Below are 23,125 nucleotides of genomic sequence, written 5' to 3' on the forward strand. Positions count from 1 at the left end.
AGTTAGGGTTGCCAGGCATCCAGTTTTCAAGCAAAAAGCCTGGTCAAAAAGGGACCCTGGTGGTTCTGGTCAGCACTGCTGACCAGGCTGTTAAAAGTACAGGCAGCAGCGCAGTAGGGCTAAGGCAGGCTTCGTTCCTGCCCTGGTTCCTCACAGCTCCTGGAAGCACCCAACATGCCCTGCCTCGAGTGCTGGCTCCGCAGCTCCCCTTGGACAGGCACCCCGGCCAATGGGAGCTGCAGGAGTGGTGCTGCTGGCGCAGGCACTGCGCAGAGCTGCCTGGCCGTGCCTTTGTCTAGGGGCCGGACATGCTGGCTGCTTCTGGGAGCAGGGCGGAGCCAGGGAGCCTGAGGTAAGCGCTTCCCCCCTGGAGCCTGCACTCCAATCCCCCTGCCCCAGGTCAGAACCCCCTCCTGCACCCCCAACCTCCTCTGCACCCTACCCCTCTGCCGCAGCCCTGAGCCTGCTCCCTCACTCCACACCCCTTGGCCCCAGCTGAGAGCCCTAAACCCCTCAGCCCGAGAACCCGTACCCCTACCTGGAGCCCTAAACCCCTCAGCCCCAGAACCCGTACCCCTACCCGGAGCCCTCACCCTCTCCCCTCGCTGTCCTAGCCCAGTGAACGTGAGTAAGAGTGGTTACCCCGGGGGGCGGGGGGGCTGGAGTGAGTGGGGGTGGGGCCTCAGCGAAGGGCGGGACACTGGGCAAGGCAAGGGGGGTCGGTTTTGCACAATTAGAAAGTTGGCGACCCTAGTAGCAGTGGGAATCAGAGAGAGGAGCCTGGGGGGGAGGGGCCTGTGGCACTTAGTAGCCTATTTTCTCCCCCCTCAGCCCCCTCCGACCCACCGCACAAGCCCCGCCTTCTCCTCCAATGGAATCAGCCCCTTGCTGGCAGGAGCTAATGGGAGCGGGCGGGGGGCGGAGCAGCGGCTCCCGTTGGCTGAGGGAGGGGGCGGCGGCGCTGAAGGTGAGGCGCGGGGCCCTCTCCAGTGGCACTCGGTCGGGGATGGCGGCGGCGATGCTGGGCGGCCGGGAGGTCGCGAGGCTGCTGCAGGTGAGCGGCGGGGGGGGGTTAGTGGGAAACACGAAGCCCCCGCCGCGGAAATGGGGCCTGTCACCGCGCCGCGGGCTGCCCGGGGCCCGGAATCCACCCCGGGTCGGGCGAGGGAAGCGCAGCCTGGGCTCCAGCGTGGGACGCCTCTCGGGCGCTGGGGAGCTCGGCCTGGGGTGACCTGTCCAAGGGCAGCGGAGGCGGCTGTGGCCCGAGGCCCAGCCAGGAGCCTTGACCCCCCAAGGCCACCCTCGTGCTGCGGGCGGGGGCGCCAACCCTCGACCCTCTTCTTCCCCACCACCAGCAGCAGCCCCGCCGCAGCCCCCCCCTAATCTTCGGCGGGGCTGCCCGGAGACCGGGCTGCCCTGGAGAGGCTGGGGCGGGGGTTCGGGATCGGGGCGCGCTGCCTCGCCAGCGCCGAGCCTGCTCCTTGGGTCGAGGGAGCCGAAAGCGCCCCTGGCAAAAGGCTGAAGTATCAGCAGAGGTCAGCCACGTTGGTCTTCAGCCGCCCGCCCGCCCCCCGTTGCGGGAGGCGGGGCTGCGTGCGGGCCGCTTTGAGCCGAGCGAGCCTGACAGCCCCAGCCCCCGGGGCGGCCCAGTGTTGCGAGCCTCTGCCTTGGGAAAGGGGATGAGGCAGGTGAAGCACCCAGACGGACATTCGTGGTTTACGCAAGGGGTCAGGTATGTCCACAGAACCAAAGTTGAGATCTTATCAGCTGCCAGGGTTAAAAAAAAAAAATCGGTTGTCTGTACATACAGGTACGCGGCACAGGCAGTGCGAGCTGCAGTCCCAGCTATGTTTGCTGGGTGTTCGCGTATTTGTACAATTGACTGAATAACATGAACTGTAGATAGTTTAAGATAAAAGGCTCTTACCCTTGTTAGTGGTCAGGCCGTTCTAAGAATAAACTACTCTCTGGGATGTTCTAATAAAACCTTAAAGGGATGCAGTCAGCTTTAAAGTTTACCCATGTTTCAGAAAATTTCACACCTAAAATTATTAGATAATTACCCAAATTGACTATAAGTGAAAGACTAGAGGAGATGTTTTCTTTTTGTTCATTGAACGTTGTTAAATGCATAAAATTATATAGGCAGTTTTCCTTTTTCTTGCTTGTGAATTTGTTTTTCCTGTTGTGAAGCTAAAATTTTAAAAAATCATCAGAACTGGCATGGGGACTCAAGGTGGGCATAGTACCTGGAAGTACTTTTTAACTTTTCTTAAAATGACTAGAATATAATTTATGGTGTTCCTTCAAAGTCCTTAATTAATTTTAATTAACTTACCTGAATATATTATTTCAGTAAAATGCTAGCAGTCTGTAATCTATGTATACACTGTCTAGTGAAATAATTTTACTTTTTTTATTACTTTAAGTTGCTGACTTAAACTCTTAAGATAATGTATCTTTTAAAATAATTTTTTTATTTAAAAAAATATAATGAATTTTCACCCCATTGTGAGTACATCTAGTAATAGGATGAAGTTAACAGTAGCGTAAGAAAGCTTATGCTCAGATAAATTTGTTAGTCTCTCAGGTGCCACAAGTACTTCTTTTCTAGTTGTTCTGTTGTCATCTTTTGATGCTGAATCCTATGTTCACCACCCATATTACAAATCACATATGCCAGTGAAATTGAGCTTTAGAAATTAGCTACCTTTGTAATGCTAAATTTAGTGATAGCAGTGAAAAGACTAAAGGAACAATGGGGTTGAATAATCAAAACTTGTAGCAGCATTCCCTACCGGTTCATTGCATGTAATGATGATGAGAAATACTGGAGCTCCTATATCTGAGAAGTAGCTATTAAGTGATTAAAATTGACAGAACTTTTTTTAATTCATACTTTCCACAAATTGCTTTTAAAAAAAGATATTTAATTTCTCAGGAAAGATTTAATCACAGATGATGTAGTGAGATCTCATCTCTCATATTTGAGATGTTATTACTTTTGGAAAATATACTACAGAATGTTTACCACATTTGTCAACTAAATGAACCAAGTCCATTTTGTGATGTATTAGTTTTTTATTTTTTCCAATGTTTCTTAACTTGAAAAATTCAGTAATTCTCAGTGTTTCCCAGTCACTTGTAAGAAATGCCCAATTTTCACAATATATCTGTTACTGAGCTGAAACATCAGGTCACCAAAATTGGGAAGTAAAATTTTGAAAATAATTTTCTTGTTTTTAGGTTTTGAAATATACAAACCGTGGTTATGCATCACAGCGCACTTTAAATGTAAGTATTAAGTAGCATATGGCTACAAGCATTGGTTATGATAAACCATCGCTACTAGCCTGCTTTTAGAGTCTGATCTTTAAAAACTTGAGCATTGCAACACACTTTCAATATAGAGAACGTGTAACTTGGCCAAAGTCACACAGCTTGTCATTGGCAAAGCTGGGAATAGAATCTAGGTCTCCTGACTCCCAGTGCCCTGCTCTCTAACCACTGGGATTGCAAGGACTTTTATTTAAGAGAGATTACTTAAAAAAAGCATAGAAACCCTTCCCTTCCCCACCCTCCCAACTTGTAATCGGACCAGTACGTATGCTAAGACATCTTGGTACGTGATAAGCTTGAATAAGAATGCTTGTTACTTTTTTCTCACCTAGTATCAGAACAGTGTTTAGATTTTTTCTAAGATCTGTCTGTATCAAAATGTCAGATAACTTCAAAGTGCACAGTGCCGCAGAGAGGTTGGGAAGGCAGGGCATCATGCTTCTGTTAAATTTACAGGGAGCTGGTCAATGCTCTTTCTCTCTCTCATTTTGAAAATTTCACTCAGCACTTACCTGTGTCTGACCTGGTCTGTAACTGAGGGCATCTGAATTTGTCTGCCTCTTTGTTAATCCTGTTACTGTTTACTTGTGGAGTGGGAGGAAAGTAAATCAAGTGACACAAGGTATTCCATCCAAAATCCTGCCTACCTCAGTAAATAAAGAACCAAAGGCCTGACACAACGTGGTGCTGAGTGTATTTGACTCCCACTGAAACATGGGGGTTGAAGGTGCTCATCAACACCATTAAGGAAGCATTCATGAACAGGCCCCAAGTGGGGGACACAGACTTTAATCCCTTCAATGTCAGTACATCATACTGCCATCAGATTGATGGGCTAGCTTAGCAGGCAGGCTTGTTCATGGGGGCGGGGGGAGCTGAGTAAAAATAGGGGTAAAAGCAATACAAATCATCATAATACTTAAAATAACCCCATATTATGTTGTAATTCAAAATAGTCAGATGCAGTGAGCTCCTCGATAAGGAGTTGAAAGTCATACCTTGTTTCATTCAGAAGTTAGTTTATGGTTAGCCCCACAAGAAGATCTCTGACATTGGCTAAATTATCATGACATTCTTAATGTCTTGTTTCTTGGGCAGGTGTCTCAATTAATATAACATAAAAATTATTAAAATGTTTGTACTGCATTGGCACCTAAAGTCCATGACCAGTTTGGCTCCCACATTGTGTTGTACAGTTGTATACTGTACAAATGAGTCACTGTTTCAAAGAAAAAACAAAGTGTGAACAAATTAAAAGAAATTTTATGTTTTTAAATACTGTAACTCTTACCACATATTATATTCTACTAGGAAGTGGTCATAGCAAGTGCAGCACGGACTCCCATTGGATCTTTCCAAGGATCCCTTTCATCGTTGCGAGCCACTGAACTTGGTTCCATTGCAATAAAAGGAGCAATTGAAAGAGCAGGTATGTGTAAATATTTGTTAACAAAACAAAGTTACACATTGCCCCAGTGAACAGTATCAATTTGTATCTTGTTTTGAAAAAAAATAAGTGTGTATGTGGGTGGGTGAGTTTTTAATCTTATACTTTTATCAGTTGATACAATTAAAAAACAAAATCTAAGCGTGAAATGTGGAAAGCACTTAATGCCTGATTTGAGTGCTTTTGTTTCAGTGTTGCTTTTAAGAATAGACTAGACTTTTAATCAGTGGCCTATGTGAAATAAAATGTTAATCTGGTTTCTACTGGTTAGGTGTCCACCTTCCAAAACCTATCACCACATTAAACACTGATTTACCGTAGGACATGGAGATGGAATTGCTCTAATGGGTTGAAACACACTGCCCAGGAGTTTGTTGAAGGCAGCATTCCTGGTGGTTGTGCTGTTTTTGTTCTGTGGATGCCTAGAGGACTTTGGTCTCTAGAGCAGTCTTCAGCATTTTTTCATGAACCGTAAGTGTGGAAACCCGTGAGGCTCTCGATGTAGGTCTGTGTGCTGTATTTTAGCCTCACTGGAGTAAAATCAGTGCATTTTATTGCCAGTGTTAGATTGAAAACTTTATGTAAAAGGTAAAAATACTGGTGTATTGCTTGTCTCCCTTAGAAAAACCTCTTGATTTATTTTATAGGTATTCCTGCAGAAGAAGTGAAAGAAGTGTATATGGGTAATGTCTTGCAGGCTGGACAAGGACAAGCTCCAACAAGACAAGCACTACTGGGTGCAGGTATTAACATGTTTTTGTTTCTGTGCTTAAAGATCTAGAGAATTTATACTACATAGAGCTGCTATAGAACTGTAGGTACAGATTATAACTATTTTACTTTAGATGAAAGTTAGCCCCTTATGAAATATTAGTGATGGTGAAAGGCAGTTTTTTTGTAATGAGGGGCAGTGCAACGAGATTAGCAGCTAATAGTTAAATGTTAAAAATGGATGATCTAATTAAATTATAAATAGAATAATGTTGTTGTCTTGGTTGATTATTATATTTACTTGTCTCAGGTTTACCAAACTGTACTCCTGCTACAACTATCAATAAAGTTTGTGCTTCTGGAATGAAGTCCGTCATGATGGCAGCACAGAATCTGATGTGTGGAAATCAGGTATGTGAATTTTAGTGCCCGTTAACTTCAAACATGAGATCTGATTGCCAAAATGTGGAAATTCTGATCTCTGAGAAATACGAGACAAATATGGTGGTTTCCTGCTCATTATAATATACTACTTTTTGTTTTTGTGCTAATACTGCTTAACAAGAATTTATATTTTTTTACATAAATCCTAATTTTGTAGTAACATAGTTAACAAATTTGTTTATTTAGAAATGTGTCTCGCATATATCTTAGGATACAGTTAATAGTGGTGGAAGTAGTTGTGGTCAGTATTATAAGCTTTTCCTTTTACGGGGAAGAGAAGGTAGAGAAGCAAAATACCTAGATCTTAACCAGGTTTCTTTGACTCGTGCCTCTTGTGTAGACATATACTGGTAATCAGAACTAGAGACTACTCTAGCATAACCCTTTAATACTCAATATATGCTGACAAGAGTTTTTCCTGTTGTAGGAAAACCACCCGACTCAAACAAAGTTAGCGCTGTTGTCTGAGACCCTCTTCTGTCAACATAGCTGTGTCTCAGGGTTTTGTTAGTATGGCTACGTCAGTGGGGGTGTGATTTGTGGGTTTTTTTTGTTTTGTTTTTTACCACCGACTGACATGTTATGCTGATGTAACCTTTTAATATAGACCAGGCCTAGATTAGGAGAAAAAAAAATCTTATCTGCCAATTATGGTACATATTTGGAAAACCTACCTGCTGACATAAGTATTCTTTCATTTCTTAAAATATGCACTCTCTCTCTCCCCTCCTCCTTGGTACAGTTACTGATATCAGTGATTTAGGCCCACTGCTTAATTCACACCAAACCCAATCTGACCTAGTATTAAGGACTTGGTGTAGAGCCTGAAGTCAAGGGGAATCTTTTGCTACTGACTGTACTGGTCTTTGATCAGGCCCTAAATGGTATTCTTGCCATTAACTTCAGTGGGATCAGGAACAGGTCCAGTACTTCTATTTCAGTAGCTACTGCTGGGATTAGTAATTCACATTTAAAGAATATTCATACCTTAGGTTTACATTTGATGAATGCAGGCCACACACTTTGTAGGGGCTCTCATATTTCAGAGAATTAGAGATTTGACCTGAAGTGATTATGCATGCCTGATTCCCACAGTATGTCACTGTCTCTCTACCCACTTTGCTGGATTCAGCCCTAATTGACTGTAAGTAGGTCTTAGAAACTATATAATTAGAGATTTTTTTCTCCAGCTGCACACTCAGTAATTCTGATCCCATTACAGTTAATGACAAAACTCCCATTGACTTGAGTGGATGTGCGATTTGTACTGTTTTAGAGCCTTTACTGGATTTATAGATTATTTTTTAAAAAACTGGAAGGGCTGGAGACCTAAAATTTATATAGGATCAGAATAACAAAGCTTAAAAAAAAGAACACTTCTGTTCCCTTCTCTGGCTTCCCATTTCTGATTTCTAGTCATAAATGCCTTTGAGTTCTCTCTACTGCCCATCTCATCCTCATGACTCTGTTGTTTTTATTGGATCCAGTGTACACCTAATACTGAACAAAGCATCATTACTTTAAATCTTACCATAAAAAAACCTTCCTTTTTTCTTAATCCCATGACTGACTCCTTGTAAAATATCCTTTATGAGGACGCAATATAAAAGTGTTTTACTGAACTTTTCTATAGACTACAGAAAAGCATTAAACTTGCAATTTTTTTTATCCCTACCCATATGTAATGCACTGCATTAAAATGGTTACATCTGTTCTTCATGCTGAGAATCTAGAGACTTCATGTGTGACGCCCCAGGGAATGGTCAACCACATCTTACAAAGGATGATAAAACTGCAGGAACTACTTCTTGAAAACCATGTAGAAATATTAATAAATGTACATACTAATTAAATGGAATTTTGGGTTCAATGATAAAACTGTTTAAAGACTCCTGTTTGTTGCCAGCTTATTAACAGAGAACATGGTAAACTGTGTTTTGAAGTTGGGTCAGATCTTTCCACACTGTGAGACGACACAACATTGTATAGAGCAGCTAGTACTTCATGTGAACAGATCTCTCTTTCTTGCCTGTGTCTTAAATTCTGAAACAGCTGCTTGTCCTGTAGATATAACATGTTGCTAATGGAGAACTGAAATGGAACAAATATGCAAAACTAAGACTTTTTAATAAGAAAATTCTACTTTAATCTTGGAGGCAGTTGCATTTCAACAATCGAGGTGTAGGAGAAAGAAAATGCTAATTGATGTGAGGTGGCCAGAGCACCAGGGCAGCGAATGAAAGATTAAAAAGAAATACTGGCTAAGAAATTTGTCAAATCTTTTTTTTTTCCCTCAGAAACTCTCCATGTTGTAACTTTCCTGTAACTAATCTTCAAGACTTTTTGCTTCTCAGATCTTTTGAAATTACAGTTCAGATACAGAACATTGGTCATGTTCACTTCCTGTGCCAACACCAATTAACTGTTTTCAGTCTTTTCCTGTTGTTACACAAAAAATAGAAGCAATTTTGTTAGAAACATCTGTAACATGTTTTCTAGTCTTTTGTTATGTGGGAAGAAATTTTATATAAAATGGCTTTTATTGTAATTTACTTAACATATGCTTGTTTTGTTTGAGAAGGATGTGATGGTGGCTGGTGGGATGGAGAGCATGTCTAATGTTCCCTATACAATGAGCAGAGGGGCAACACCTTATGGAGGAGTGAAGCTGGAAGATTTGATTGTAAAAGATGGCTTGACTGATGTTTACAACAAAATCCACATGGTAATTATTGCTGTTCAATACTGAAACATACGGCAACATTCCTTTTTTTTTTTTTTTGCCTACCATGAGCCTACTACCGAACTCAAGAGTTTATTAGTAACTGTTTAAATGTTGGTTCTGGCATGTCTGGGAAATGAGGGACAGAACTGGTTCTGAAGAAAGGGTTCTTCCACTTTCATGATTCTTATTGTGAGTGGTGTGGAGAGGCTAGGCAGATCAAAATTCAGGAGCAGGCAAAGTGATTGTTTTGTGTGGCTGTGTGTGAGGCCTTTCTCAAGAGTCCAGGACAGTGGTAGACAGAGACTCAAGACCCTGGTGTATGCTGTAGAATGCGCAGTTGATCACTAATAACTCACTCTTCCTTCCTTCCGGGGGGGGGCCAATAAAACTGCTCAACCTCCCTGAGGGCATCCACTTGTGTGGCCCAGCACGGTTTCCCTGTTACCTCCTCTTCAAAATATATATGTGAGGTTCCTAGAGGAGAATGAGATTTGAGACTGACTGTATTCTTTCTCTCATCTGATACCACCTCATAATATTTGATTCTCCTGGTTCCATGTCAGCTAGCATCCTGACAATAGCTCACTGGTTTAAGATGAATCCAGATAAGATTGAAGCGAGACTGGTGGGCATTTTGAGGAACTAATGATTGTTCTCCCCACTGAAGGAATTCTCCTACCCAAAGTCTTTATTGGATGAGTTTCTACTCCTTGCTTCCTAAATAGTAGCAGTTGCACAAATAATATTTTACAATCTTTGTCTGGCCTATAGATTAAAACATTTCTTCACTGATACAGACTTCACCTTTTGTTATACATACCTTGTTCTCCTCCAGGCTGGAGTAGTAATGTACTCTGCATAAGGTTACACAGTCTACTCCCTATTGAAACTCTATTATCTGAAACCCTTCCTTGTCCCCTAGCATGAGAGACATGCTGCAGGGGGAATATATGCCATGCTGGGGGACAAGGAAGAGATTGAGCTAATGCAGGGTTTTGGATAATCGAGCTGAGACTACTGGTTAGGACTGTGAGGAAGAGGAGGATAAAGATCCACTGGCTGCAAGGGAGACCACCCTGCTGCTGAATGGTTCCTGCCCAGTACAGGGAGCCCTCTGCAGGTTCGCTGCCGTGGGAGTGAGTGAGCAGGGCCATGACAGAAGAGCTGCAGAGGGCTTCCTGCGCGGCCCCAGGGTCAGTGACATGCAATCCCTGAGGATGCAAAGTTGGGGGGGGAAGACGAGGGGTGGCTGTAGTTCCGACGGAGCAGAGCCTCCCCACCCAGCCAGAACTGCGGAGGAGGACAAGCCCCTGTCACCCTCTATTTGGCTGGATAGAGGTATAGAAATTAACTCACTTGTGTGAGGAATTAGAGGAATGCTGCAATCAAACTAACGCAGACTGATCTCTACGCAATGTTTTATACGTAGACTTTGCTATAGAAACAGTATAAGTTTAACTAAATGTGCATGCAGATATTTAGGAAGTTAGCCTGGTGACCAAGGAGGAGGGGTCTAGCTCCCTCTCATCTTCAGAATAACTTTCCCAGGTGGACTTAGTGTATCTCATGGAATTGGTAGTGGGATATATTACCCTTCACGTCTGTCATCAGTGAATGTATAGCCCGTGTTCGTAGTGAACGAGATTTGTAACTGTTGGTTCTATGGCTGTTCAGTAACCTGTGTGAAATGAGTTAGGTGGTCGCAGTCAAGTTAGAGGATAGTTACGGATACAATTTAAAAAAAAAAAGAGAGAGAGAGAAATTATCACACTGTTCAGTAACCTGTGCAAAAACTTAGGTGGTCTCAGTTCAGTTGTTGGATGAAAAATTGGCACTGCTTGCCAATTTGTCATGCACTGCTGAGAATCCAAGGACTGAGTAAGATCTGGAGATTGAAGTACCCTTTCAAGCCTCAAAGGCAGTCCCACCAGTATAGGAATGATGTGCATTGGTGAGAACTGTGTGGATGTACTGTTATGTGGCTAAACAGGGCTTCAGAGTGTCGATCCAAGCCATTTCAAAAGCATTAAATTCACACAGATTTTTTTTTTTTTTTTTTTTTTAATTATAAAGGCCTCATTAGGAACATTAGAGAGACAAGGTGGCTGAGGTAATAGCTTTTATTGGACCAACTTCTGTTGGTGAAAGAGACAAGCTTTCGAGCTTTTTGGTGTGGCTCAAAAGCTTTTTTGTCTCACCAACAGAGAAGTTGGTCCAATAAAAGCTATTAACCTCACCCACCTTGTCTCTCTAATATGCTGGAACTGACATGGCTACAACTACACTGCATCCGTCATTACGATCATGGCTTTCTGGATTAAATTACATCTGTCCAGAAAATTGCTCATTAACTTCTGTTGTGAAGTTCAGATTCCTGTAGCACAATAGAACCTCCTGGCAACTGTAACACTTAAAAATTCACTTCAAACGTTCTGTCATATCCATTTAAAAAAGATAGGAGTTAATCTTCCCATCTACGTTTCTGGTTCACGTTCTCAGAATGGTCTTTGTTTTCCCCTAGGGTAATTGTGCTGAAAATACTGCTAAGAAGCTTACTGTTTCACGAGAGGAGCAAGACACTTACGCCATAAATTCTTACACTAGGAGCAGGACAGCCTGGGAATCAGGAGAACTGACAAAGGAGGTTGTTCCTGTCACTATTTCACAAAAAGGTATTATGGAAATACGTTCTAAAATTTTTTTCATGTTAAAAGGTGTTAAATTGTGCAGTGATGAATACTAACATTGCAGCTGGAATGTGCAAATTTTGGGAATATTTTTTACATTTCTGTAGAAAAAAAATATTCTTAGCTTGCTTTCTGGCAAACACGGTTGGTGACTGTTTATGATGATTTTTTTCCTCTTTGTTTTTACTGAGGTATTGGAGTTATCCATCCTTCTCTTGTAACTTGCATGAGTGTTACAACATAGAATAAGCGCTAGGTAATGTGGCCTGTAATTCATCTCAATTTGTTTTTTACTATTTTAATACACCTAATTGATCTGTGATTTTTTTTTTTTTTTTCTTCTCTCTCCCACCAGCCTGGGAGGTGAATTGATAAAGGTCTTGTCTTAACAATAAACCTGATGTGGATCAATGGGATAAAGGAGCAAGCTTGTCAATTTTTGTGTCTCTCTTCAGAGCTAAATTAAATCACATTTTTATAGAAATAATACGTCAGGGTGTCTAAAAATGGAATGTAGCATAGAATAAATGAGTGCAGAATACCTTAGGTCAGTAGTCCCCAAACTTTTCAGGGTTGCGCCTCCCCTTACCCCTGTCTGTCTCCTGCCTCCCCCTCGGGGCTGGGAGCTGGGACGCGGCTCGTGTGTGTGTGTGTGTGTAAACGCGGATAGGGTAAGGGAGCTGAGGCTGGGGGCAGGTCTAGGGCTGGGTCTGGGAATGGAGCTGCAGCCAAGGGCTGAGGGCAGGGCCAGAGCAGAGCTGGGATGGATGGTGCTCCTTCTCCACCCCTTGTGGGGGCTGGGCCGGACCCGCCACACCCCCCTGAATGTTCCTCTGCTCCCCCCTAGATTGGTGTGCCCCACAGTTTGGGGACCTCTGTCTTAAGGGTTACATTTTGAATAAATCATAACAAAAATAACCTGGTGAGGTGTCATGTGCATCATTGTGCAGCTTTTCGTGCTAAAATGCCAAAAACTGATTGAGTTGGCTTTGATTTGGCATCTGTATTTCAGGGAAACCAGATATAGAAGTGAAAGAAGATGAAGAGTACAAGCGTGTTGATTTCAGTAAAGTTCCAAAGCTGAAGACTGTGTTTCAAAAAGAAAATGGTAAGTACTGTATATGGAGAAATTGATTTTTTTTTTTTTTATTTGTTTTTACAGAGCAAATTCTTTAGACAATATTTTAAGTCTCTCCTCACTAAGGCAAGTAGTGAAGAATAGTTTCCAATTGAAATTCCTGGGACATATGTAATTATTTTATTAAACACAGACTTCGTGCTGATTGTCAATATGTTACTGATGTGTTGCAGGAGAGGAAGGGATGTATCAAATTTTAAATTAAAGATTTCCACAGCTCTAGTTGCAGTCAAAGGTGAACTGCTTTACTTGAAACAGGGACTCTGTTGTTTGTCTTTTTTGACCGAGTTCCTCCAAAGTATGTTAGCAGGAGGACCATGCTTATCTTCAGTGGAACACGGTAGGCTGCTCTTGTTCAGGGCTTAACTTTGAGAGCTGTGTATTCTTATGATACTTAATTTCAAAAAATAAAATCTCAAAACTCTTTCAAGTTGGACCACGTTGATAGGAGGGTGAATAACATATTCTTTCCACCCAATGGATTTTGACCCAGATAAGCTGTTTTCAGGTAAAGATGAATGATTTCCAGATAGAAAACATAGGAATACAGTGGGCACCAATTACAGCAGCACCCTTTGTTGCCTGGAGAATTGTTCTTATAACTGGACAATGTGCAGCAGTGTTTCCTGGAGAAATGCAAGGCCTGGTTTAGTGACAGGCTTTAATGGTTTTCACTTGAAACAGGTGATAATTGTGGGGGAATCAAACAGCAAAGTTGGTCTAGAATTGCAGTTTCCCAAATGTTCTTGTAAGTGGAGTGCTAATACTGAAAAGTAGACGTCAAGATGAGTGTCTTTCCTGGAGAAGTGGTACATGAGTTTGGGAGCTGTATCTGTTTTGTTGTTGCATAGTATGGAACATTATTGCTTTGAGTGCTGATCCAGTCCATTTTTCATTCTCTTCAGGCTTTAATTATAAGTTGAACTTGTTTAACTAAGAGCTTCTTCAAGTGGCTCTGCATATTTCCACTTATGGGTACTATGCTGCTTTGTGGTACCTAGCCACAGAACCACCTAGCAGGGTCAGCTAGAGCGCTTTTGCAGTCTTTGCCCCTCCTGTCCAGTCTCACCGATGTTCTGAGAGCAAGACTTGTATAGGGGCTGGAGTGCCCTCAGTACCTCAGTTCCTTTTCACCGTGTGCCTGGATGGATGTGAACAACTCTAGTCTCTTTGGAGTCAGAGCCCTTTTTATTGTTAGGATAGTTAGTGTTAGCGATTATTTTTTCCCCTGTCAGTTCTGCCAGTTGCTGAAATTTGCAGAGCTGCAATCTGGACTTTGGTGCACATCTTCACTAAGCACTGTACTTTGGACTTGGCCTGTAGGGCAGATGCTGGATTTGGTAAAGCACTACTTCGGCCCTTATTCAGTTAAGAATCTGTTCCTACTTCTAGTTAATTTTCAGCACTGCTTATCAGCCTGTCCCGTAAGTGGGAATATGCAGAGCCACTTGAAGAAGAAATGGAAGTTACTTACTTGTAACCAGAGTTGTTAGAGATTGCTCTGCATGTTCACACTCCCACCGGCCTTCCCCTCTTTGTCGGAGTCCTTGATCTCTGGCTCTGATGTAGTGAAGGCACGCTCTCTCTTATATAGCCTCTCCCTTGGAACATTGGTGATGCTGAGGGAAGGGGAGAGGTAAGGTGCATGACAATGCTCTAGCTGACACTGCTAAAGAAGGCACTACCACAATGCGGCGCAGTACCCGTAAGTTGGGAATATGCAGAGCCTTCTCGAAGAACTCTGGTTATAAGTAACCAACCTTCATTTTCAAATCTGGTTTAATCTGATGGAAAACCTTATATCGGGACACTTAAATTGATTTTAAATCTGGCATAAATCAATATGGTTACAGGCTTGGTCTACACATACAGTTTACAACAGTGTAACTTCTTATTCCAGTGGGAGCATGTGCGCCTTCACACGCATCTGTCTCCAGTCGATGGATCTCTGAAGCTAAATCCGTTTAGTTGCCACACATTTTTGCAGCCCTGTATCGATTGGCGTTAAATTGATTATTGGTAATGTGGAAGCCATTACCTTACCTAAGTAAGATACATCAATTTAAGCCAGGTTTAAATTGGTGTAAGTGTCCACACGGGTTTTTGCACCAATTCAATTTAAAAGCTCACCTTGAGACTAGGTTTACATTATACTACAAGGTAGGGGTGTGATCCCCCCGCTCACGTACACGTGCTTGAGGTAACTCAGTGAGAGCTAGCACTTGTGTAAGTAGTAGTGTAGCTTCAGTAGCACTGGCAGTGTTGGAATGGTCTAGCCAGGCCAAGTACAAACACTCCTGCAACCTGTGAGTGTGTACTCAGCACAGCTAAACCATGCAGCCACTGCCTGTGCTGCCACAGCTGCACTACTACCGATACTCATGCTTCAGAGTAGCAGCCGTGTTAGTCTGTATTCGCAAAAAGAAAAGGAGGACTTGTGGCACCTTAGAGACTAACACATTTATCTGAGCATGAGCTTTCGTGAGCTACAGCTCACTTCGTCGGATGCATCCTGTGGAAACTGCAGAAGACTTTATATACATCTTCTGCAGTTTCCACAGTATGCATCCGATGAAGTGAGCTGTAGCTCACGAAAGCTTATGCTCAAATAAATTGGTTCGTCTCTAAGGTGCCACAAGTCCTCCTTTTCTTTTTGCGAATACTCATGCTAGCTCTCATCGAGCAATCATGAGAATTTGTATGCGAACTGGGAAATCACACTCCAAGCTTGTAGTGTAGATGTAGCCTTAGTTAAGCCAATGTCCCATACTTGTATAGACAAGAGCTCAGATTCAGGGCCCCTCTGCCAGATAAATGCATTGGAAAGAGATACCTGAGCTATTGCGTTTTCCCTCTTCTGTTTAAATACTGTTCTACTTTTTTCAGGAACAGTAACTGCTGCCAATGCCAGCACGCTGAATGATGGAGCAGCTGCTTTGGTTGTGATGACTGCAGAGGCAGCCAAGAGACTTCATGTCACACCACTTGCAAGAATAGTGGGTAGGAATTTTTCCAAATGCCTCTCTCAAGTACTGTGCTGGAAAATACTCTTATGATTTGCCATGTGACTTGGAATCTTGCTTTACCAGTCGTCTTTTTCATAGGGGAACGTGGGATAGGTTCATTGACTAGGAAGGTGCAGCTGTAACATAACTTGAACTGTTCTTTTAAATTTGAGGAGTCAAACGTGCTTTGACTCCTGATCATAGCCAGCCTTTCCTAAATGGGATTATGTCTAACACATTTTAAAAGTAAAATCTGAAAATATTACCATACTGTTTGCATACAAGCACACACAGTTTACAGCCTGTTTTCAGGAGTCATTTTATTGAAATGAATAGAAAAATTGGTGGAGGAGGGGAGTACTGGACATGTATCCTGTATAGGTGAATATTTCCTTTGTGAAAAGTGATAAAAGATTTCTATAATATTTATGGTCTTACAGCTTTTGCAGATGCTGCTGTTGATCCTATTGACTTTCCAATTGCACCTGCGTATGCTGTTCCCAAGGTAGGAACAAAACTGATCATTGCTGAATATAAAAAAAAAAATTGTAAGCTTGCCTAAATTGCTCCAGTGATCCAACATGCATTTTCCTCTGATTGGAATACAGACAATATTTGCATCATTTATAAAGTACTTTTGGACCTTGTAGTTAAAGTGTAAAGTAGTATTTATATTATGATTGCTTAGCCACAAGAATAACTCCCATGCAAAGTGTGCATGCAGTTTTCTGTTCTAGATGGGTTTTTTTATTAAAGGAACACAGTCCCCTTGAAATCTAGTCGGCTTAAAGAAAAGAGTTGAAAGTAGTTACAGGTACTTCCTTGCCCCTCAATACCTCTGCCAGTTTTTTGTGGTTTAGTCATCCTGTTGCTGTCTGAAAAATCCTCACAAACAGGAACACAACATAAGTAGGCTATCAAGTCAAATACCCAAAGTAAACAAATTAGAAAACAGAAAAAAATATTTCTTATTTAGCCATTATAGTAACTTCAGGTGTTATAAGTAACAAGTGAAAAAAATTTTAGACAGAAGTGTGATGGGATTTGAGTTAGTGTCTCAACAAGGAACTAGTTAAATGATGCTGTTCATTGTATTAAATAAAGGCTCTCTCTGTGGGTATGACAAAAGTAGGTAAAATAAAACTGACAACTTTCCATGTTCTTCTGTACTGGCACTTGCTATGCAGACTCCTTTAGTGCCAGACTGTGGGATTAATAATGTTGCCTGAGTTGAAGTTAAGACAGACCTGTTAATCTCAATGCTTGAGAGAGAATCTAGCTGGGTGGTTAATTATTAAATTATTCTGAGCATATCAAAGCAATTATCAATAACTAAGGCCTTGCCTGCACCGGAAGGATTTTTTTAATACAATCTAAGGTATTAATTTATACTAGTATAGCTGTATCAGTTTATAACACACACACCCTCCCCCCATGTGGGCACTTTTGTTTTGATCTAAACAGAAAAAAGTCATCAGAGTAAGTGTGTCTACATGGTGGGGTCCTATTGGGATCCAGGAAGTGGGCGGGCAAAGCTCGCCCACTGCTAAAGGATCCCCCCCCAGCCTAAGGGGGGGATCCACAGGACCTGGAAACCAAATGATTACGTGGGACAACTAATGAAGAACAGGAACGGGAGTGCGGTCAAAGGGTCAAAAAAAGGGAACCGAACGGGGATACCGAGCAGAGGACCCCGGACAGCGCCCACCGCTCCTCAAAGGCTCAAGGGAGTCGGTGGACGCCGCCCAGAGGAACTCTGCCCGGAGGCGTGAACGGACTGAGGATCGGAAATAGGCCCCGCAGTCGCAGGAGACTCCATCAGCCAACCTCCTCACCCTGGTTTTATAGATGGCCACTTTAGCCAGGGCCAGGAGGAGGTTGACCAGGAGGTCCCGCGACTTAGTGGGGCTACGGACAGGGAGTGCGTAAATAAGAAGGTGAGGAGAAAAGTGCAACCAAAACTTTAATAAAATATTGGTGAGGAGCCGGAATAGGGGCTGCAACCTGGCGCACTCCAGGTAGACGTGCACCAGGGTTTCCCTCACGCCGTGAAAGGGGCAGGTGTCCGGGATTGGGGTAAACCGCGCCAAGTACACGCCCGTGCTCACGGCCCCGTGTAGGAGCCGCCAACTGATATCCCCGGCGGGCCTCGGGACTAAGGTGGAATAGAGGCTGGCCCACCGGGGCTCCTCACCCTCTACATGGTGGGGTACAGGGCTGGTATACTGGCGTAATTGGTAAAATGTTCCTTTGTAGACTAGTGGGGAAATGTGTATTTGGTAGCATCAGATTAACCCAAATCTGTGGAAAATATTTGTCACATTTGTCAAATGTGTTGGTTGTTTGAGCTGATTTATGGCTTTGGTCAGTAGAAAAGGTTATGTCCATACAACTGTAGCTGTTTCTTAAAACTTAACCCACTTCATTGAATTACATTGATGGAATTATTGATGTGTTAAAACCAATTTAGCTTGCAAGGTATAAATATATTAAAATGGAGGCTTGAGTCCTCAGGTGTTAACATTAATGTTAATAACTAGATTGGGGTGTCAAACTCATTGTGTAGGAAGGGCCAAATTTATATTTTTAATTATGGTGCTTGGGCTGGGGCATAAATTTACATCTATATAATCCCCCTTGATCCACAGATCTCTCACTGATGATGTTGTGGTGATTGCATAAAGATCAAGGTTAGAAAAAAGATTTTTATGTAACATATTTTTAAGTCAGTTGCATTCTGCATCACTTGGGAAAATATTCTCACTCTTAGGACCTACCACTATTTCTCTTCTTGTCCTCACTTCTACATCTCTACTGCTTCCCTGGCTTTGGTCTTGTCTGTACTTAGAAGTTTTGCATCCCTCCCGAGTTTAGATAGTTATAGCAGTAGAAAAGTGCGTATACTGGTATAGCTTATTCCAATTCAAGAACTCAAAGAAGCTATACTGGTATTATACCATACCAGTATAACTGGCAGCAAAAAAAAATCACCCCCCTAACCAGTAGTGACACCGGTAAAACTTTTAAATGGCTTGTCTTGCCTCCTTTTTTTCCCCCCCCTTCTATTTTCTTCTTTGCATCAACTCCCAGTTTGCATCCACGGGCTTCACTTCCACTCCATTTCCAGCTAATAAATAGTTGCTGACATGTGAAGCATCATCACTCGATTGAGGCTAATGGAAAAGGGGGAGTGAATTTCCAGAGCTGTTGTTTTGAGCTGTCTGCAAATGGGGAAGATATGTGTCAGTTAACCTTCCAAATGAAACACAGCGTATTTGTAAGCATGAGGGCAAAGAAGACAGTTTAGATTCTGCAGAATCTGAACATGCTACACAACCCGCAAAAGTACATCAAGTAGGCTTTGTGTTTGACACCTTCAAAGTAGAGGCTCTGCACTCTTCTTTTCTTTCTCTGCTGGGCTTCCCTTGAGCTCATTTCAATTGTGACTTAAAGCCAGATCTAGAGCCACCGTAGCCCTGTTTTTACAGGGGCAACTGCTGAGATGTGCAGTCTTCTGTACAATCCTTTCTTTGCAGGAAATAGTCTTAACACCACTTTTGAATAATGTGTATCCGAGCTGGGAAACTGGTGAAAAGCCCTGTGACAAGGGGAAGCTTCTGATCCAGGCTGAGTGCTTCACTGGGTAACTTTCAACTAGTTATAGGAAGTGTAACATTGAATTCAGAACAAAAAGGACCACCGGGAAGTGCTTTTGGCTACATAACTTTCACAATGTTTTATTTCTAGGTTCTTAGTGATGCAGGATTGAAAAAGGAAGACATTGCGATGTGGGAAATCAATGAAGCATTCAGCGTTGTAGTCTTAGCCAATATTAAAATGCTGGATATTGATCCACAGAAGGTGAACATACATGGAGGCGCTGTGTCTTTGGGACATCCAATAGGGTAGGTGAAGTACTCCATTGTGTATTTTTTGTTTGCACTTTAGGGTAGGTCTTATTCTTGGACAGTATCTGTTAAACACATCATTGCATTTGTGTGCTTGGGCCATGTTTTTTTAACTCTTCCATTTTGTCTTTAGTTTTTTAAGCCAAGGGCAAAGGCTTTTGCTAACTGTCACAGGGAGCCAGTCAGTAGGAAGAACCGTGGACAAGAATTGATGATGGCAGTTTGGTAGCAAGTCCATTTTAATTTTATCCAAGGCTTAACTTTCAGGGCGCTGTGAATCAGGCTTGGTTGGAGGTTCACCTTTCTCCTCAGTATTTAGCTCTTCTATGTAGTAGACGAGCAAGATTGGGAACCTTTTCTTGGATGAAGAATTTTCCTTGTCCCCCATGAAATTTATTTATTCAGTTCATTTATTTGCTCCCATCACCGTTGTCTTGGTGCATATACCATTTTTTTTCCAAAAATTTCAAATTATTTAATGCGTTAACCAGGAAATAGACATTACTCCGATCAGAATCAACTGCAACAGTAAAGCCACTAATTAATGTTTCTGCCATGCTTTCAATATCTATTGTACTATTAAGTATTTGTTATGCTGACTAAGCCCTCCTACAAAAAGCCAAAGTTAAATGGAGGACCTTCAGGGCATAGTGTAAAGACCAACAGGCAATTAAACTCCAGGTCTAGGGCCCTCTACTGAAAACACCCTCACATTTGATCTCCGCTGTTATGTAAGGTGGATCCAGAACATTTACTGAATGCCTAGTATTGCAGTTAGAAGCCAGTGCAGTCATTGGAGCACTGATATAATGTGCTCTCTTCAGTTTAACCCACCTAGCCTCCCTTCCCCTTCTCCACACCTCCCCCCCCCCCCCCAAAAAAAAAAAAAGTTGTCCCCCATTATGAAGCAGCTGTAGTTTCTGAATGGTCTTAAGTCTTTCCCAGTAATCTACTTTGGAGGTGATAACTGGCATTGTGCAGATCTACTGAAGAAAAATAGCCCCAATTGTCTAGCTAAATACAGATTGGAAAAAACCATCAGGGATTCCAGGAGCAAATGGTGATCCAGAAGTGCCCCTTGAGTTGCAAGCTTTGTTGGTAAAGATGTTAGCCCCTGTGATTTCAGGAGTGGTCCTAACATCTTCCTTGCCATATTCTGTTGGCGTCCTCTGACCAAATCAGCATCACCATAGTCTTCTCTGGATAGGTTATTTTCAAAAGTCCCTCTCTCTGTAAGTATGTAGGGCCCTGATCCTGCAAACATTTATGAACTAAATGACTGACACTTGTGCCAGAATGCTTGTCTACACTTAAAACACTGCAGTGGTGCAGCTGGACTGCTTCAGTGAAGATGCTATCTACGCCGGTGGGAGGAATTCTCCTGTTGGTGTAGATACTCCACCTCCCTGACGGGCAGTAGTTAGGTTAATGGTAGAATTCTCCCATTGACTTAGCATTGCCTACAGGGGGGATTAGGTAAGTTTAACTGCGTTGATCAGGGGGTGTGGATTTTTCACACCCCTTGTGTGACTTAGTTATGTTGACAGTTTCCTAGTGTAGACCAGACCACTGTGTTTGATGGCTTAGGGTCTTAATCACAGCAAAAGCAGCACCTCATTGTACATCCTCAGACTTGTAGTTGATGAAGAAATCGGTGCACAAAACCACCACTTGAACCAGCAGCTGCTCTCAGAATTCTTTCTTCCTGCGGTGGTGGCAGCATGGAAGAGACTTATGTGCATCCTGTTGTCTTTTTGAGAGAGCTGTGCTTTGCAATGCAGCCCAGTTAATTCAGTTCCAGCAGGGAACAGGAAGTCTGGTATTTTAAAGAGCTATGTTTAGAATGCTATTTACATAAAGACAAAGTGGAAAAACTGGTGGAAAGTTGCTTTTATTACTCTTAAGTATGGGTATTAGATACTTAATCCGAGGATGCAGTGCTACAGCAGTACTGCCATTTGAATCTGTTGATTGTCTTAGAGAAACTTGTGTAAAATCAAGATGACTTCCTAAAAACTAAACTGTTTTCTTTTCTATATAGAATGTCTGGAGCGAGAATTGTTGCTCACATGGCCCATGTGCTGAAGCAAGGACAGTATGGTCTTGCAGGAATTTGTAATGGAGGAGGTGGTGCTTCTGCGATTCTGATCCAAAAGCTGTAGTCTGGCTGGCTGTTGAAAATACCAAACCTTAAAATTATCTGAGTAAAATAATCTAAGTGGTGGTGGCAGTTACATTATTTATGGATTTGCAGATTAACACCCACTTTAACTTGGTTTTCTATAGTATTTCTCTAAAACCTTGATCAGTCATGCTCACATCTGTTTTGTACTTTAAACTAATTTAGTGCAGTTTTTTACATAGTGTGAACTAAAACTTGTCAAATTATGGTAAACTACAAGTTGTCACTAGACAAAGACTGTATGCCTACTTGGGATGTAGCTGTTCTGTGGATGATCTCCCTGCAAGTAATTATTTGAATGAAAATTGTTTTCTTTGGTGGGTAATGAATTGATATTAAATCATTCATAGATCTTTAAAATGGACACATAGCTTAAGTGCTCAATTTTTTATTTAAACCTGTAATATCTAGTTCAAGTTTTTTTCCCATGAAAATCACCTGGCAGTTACTTACCTGAATCTTGCTGTTGGAACATATCTTTACAACAAGCGCATGAGCCTAGCTTGCCCTCAACTGTTTAGACTTCTACGGTTAACTACAATGCTGGAGGAGTTTTTAAACCAGCTTTTCATTCAGGATTTCTGCAGCACTTTGATTAGCTTTAACCCTATTGTTACAAAATAGTAACTGACCTCATAGAAGACAAGTTTGTCAGCTACAGCTAAAAATACTTAACCTTTAGATTATGCACAGATAATTGGCATTCCTCATTTGTCAGAGGGCCTTTTCAGTTTAGTCAGAGAAGTGTTCACTTGCAGAGTTAACTGGTATAACCATATCCCGCTAAGTTCACACCCTACTTTATACAATTACAGCTTCCTGTGAGACAAGCCCATCAATCTGTGGTATCCAGAAAAAACTGGCTGACAATTGCTTATGTTCAAGTAAACTACTGTCGCCTTTGTGCTAGTTCAGGAGCAGTTTTAAAATTTTTGCCTTCTGGCCTGATTCTGTGCTACAGTTTTGAGGACTATTTTGAGCTGAACAGATATATCCAGATGCAAACTTAGAAATGTAGAAAGATCAGAATATGTATTTTCACTGAAGATTCTGTATATGGTTTGAAAACAATGTCCGTAGAATAGGTGGATGCAATTCTAGTGCAGCTTTGAGGGGGTGTAAGAAGCAAAGAAATGACCAATCCTCCTCTAGTTTTCATAGTACTAGCAGTAATGTAAACTTTTAGTTCTTTAAGCAGGTGTTTTAGCTGATTACCTAAAGTCTTTCTTAGCACTTTTTTTTTTCCCCAGTGGTGGTCTTTCACCATGTGTGAAAACTTGCGGTCACTAGCAGATAATCTACCAAATTGGCAACAGCACCAATGAATGTTTAACCTGAATGAATAGTTTTGGTATTTAGATATTCTTAAATTTACCTCTGTTCCCAGACCTGCTCGCACGTAGGTCTTTTTAAAAAGATTTCTAAAATCACAGCCAACATGTGTACTACACAAGCCCAATGCACTGCAACTAGCAGCAACCTGCTTCTTTAAAGGCTCTGTGTATGTTATACTACCAGTCTCCACTTCTTAATTTCCTA

The 23,125-nt window shown here is 42.1% G+C and overlaps 1 protein-coding gene across 1 annotated transcript; it reads left to right on the forward strand.

Moving 5' to 3' along the window:
* Positions 1-934: 934 nt before the first annotated feature.
* ACAT1 (acetyl-CoA acetyltransferase 1) lies at positions 935-21,948 on the forward strand. The gene is made up of 12 exons (XM_074957559.1): positions 935-1,054; positions 3,247-3,294; positions 4,651-4,768; positions 5,434-5,529; positions 5,808-5,908; positions 8,523-8,666; positions 11,188-11,338; positions 12,366-12,461; positions 15,378-15,491; positions 15,937-16,001; positions 19,244-19,401; positions 21,446-21,948. Exons 1-12 carry the CDS (start codon positions 1,007-1,009, stop codon positions 21,564-21,566), a joined length of 1,260 nt encoding a protein of 419 aa, XP_074813660.1. The 5' UTR covers positions 935-1,006; the 3' UTR covers positions 21,567-21,948.
* Positions 21,949-23,125: the final 1,177 nt, after the last annotated feature.

This window comes from Natator depressus, chromosome 1, assembly GCF_965152275.1.
Source record: "Natator depressus isolate rNatDep1 chromosome 1, rNatDep2.hap1, whole genome shotgun sequence".
Classification (NCBI taxonomy): Eukaryota; Metazoa; Chordata; order Testudines; family Cheloniidae; genus Natator; species Natator depressus.

Coding starts and splice junctions, on each gene's coding strand:
- ACAT1 (XM_074957559.1), top strand. CDS start 1,007: ATGGCGGCGGCGATGCTGGGCGGCCGGGAGGTCGCGAGGCTGCTGCAG. Junction 5,909..8,522: donor ATCTGATGTGTGGAAATCAG/GTATGTGAATTT, acceptor TTGTTTGAGAAG/GATGTGATGGTGGCTGGTGG. Junction 12,462..15,377: donor TGTGTTTCAAAAAGAAAATG/GTAAGTACTGTA, acceptor TACTTTTTTCAG/GAACAGTAACTGCTGCCAAT.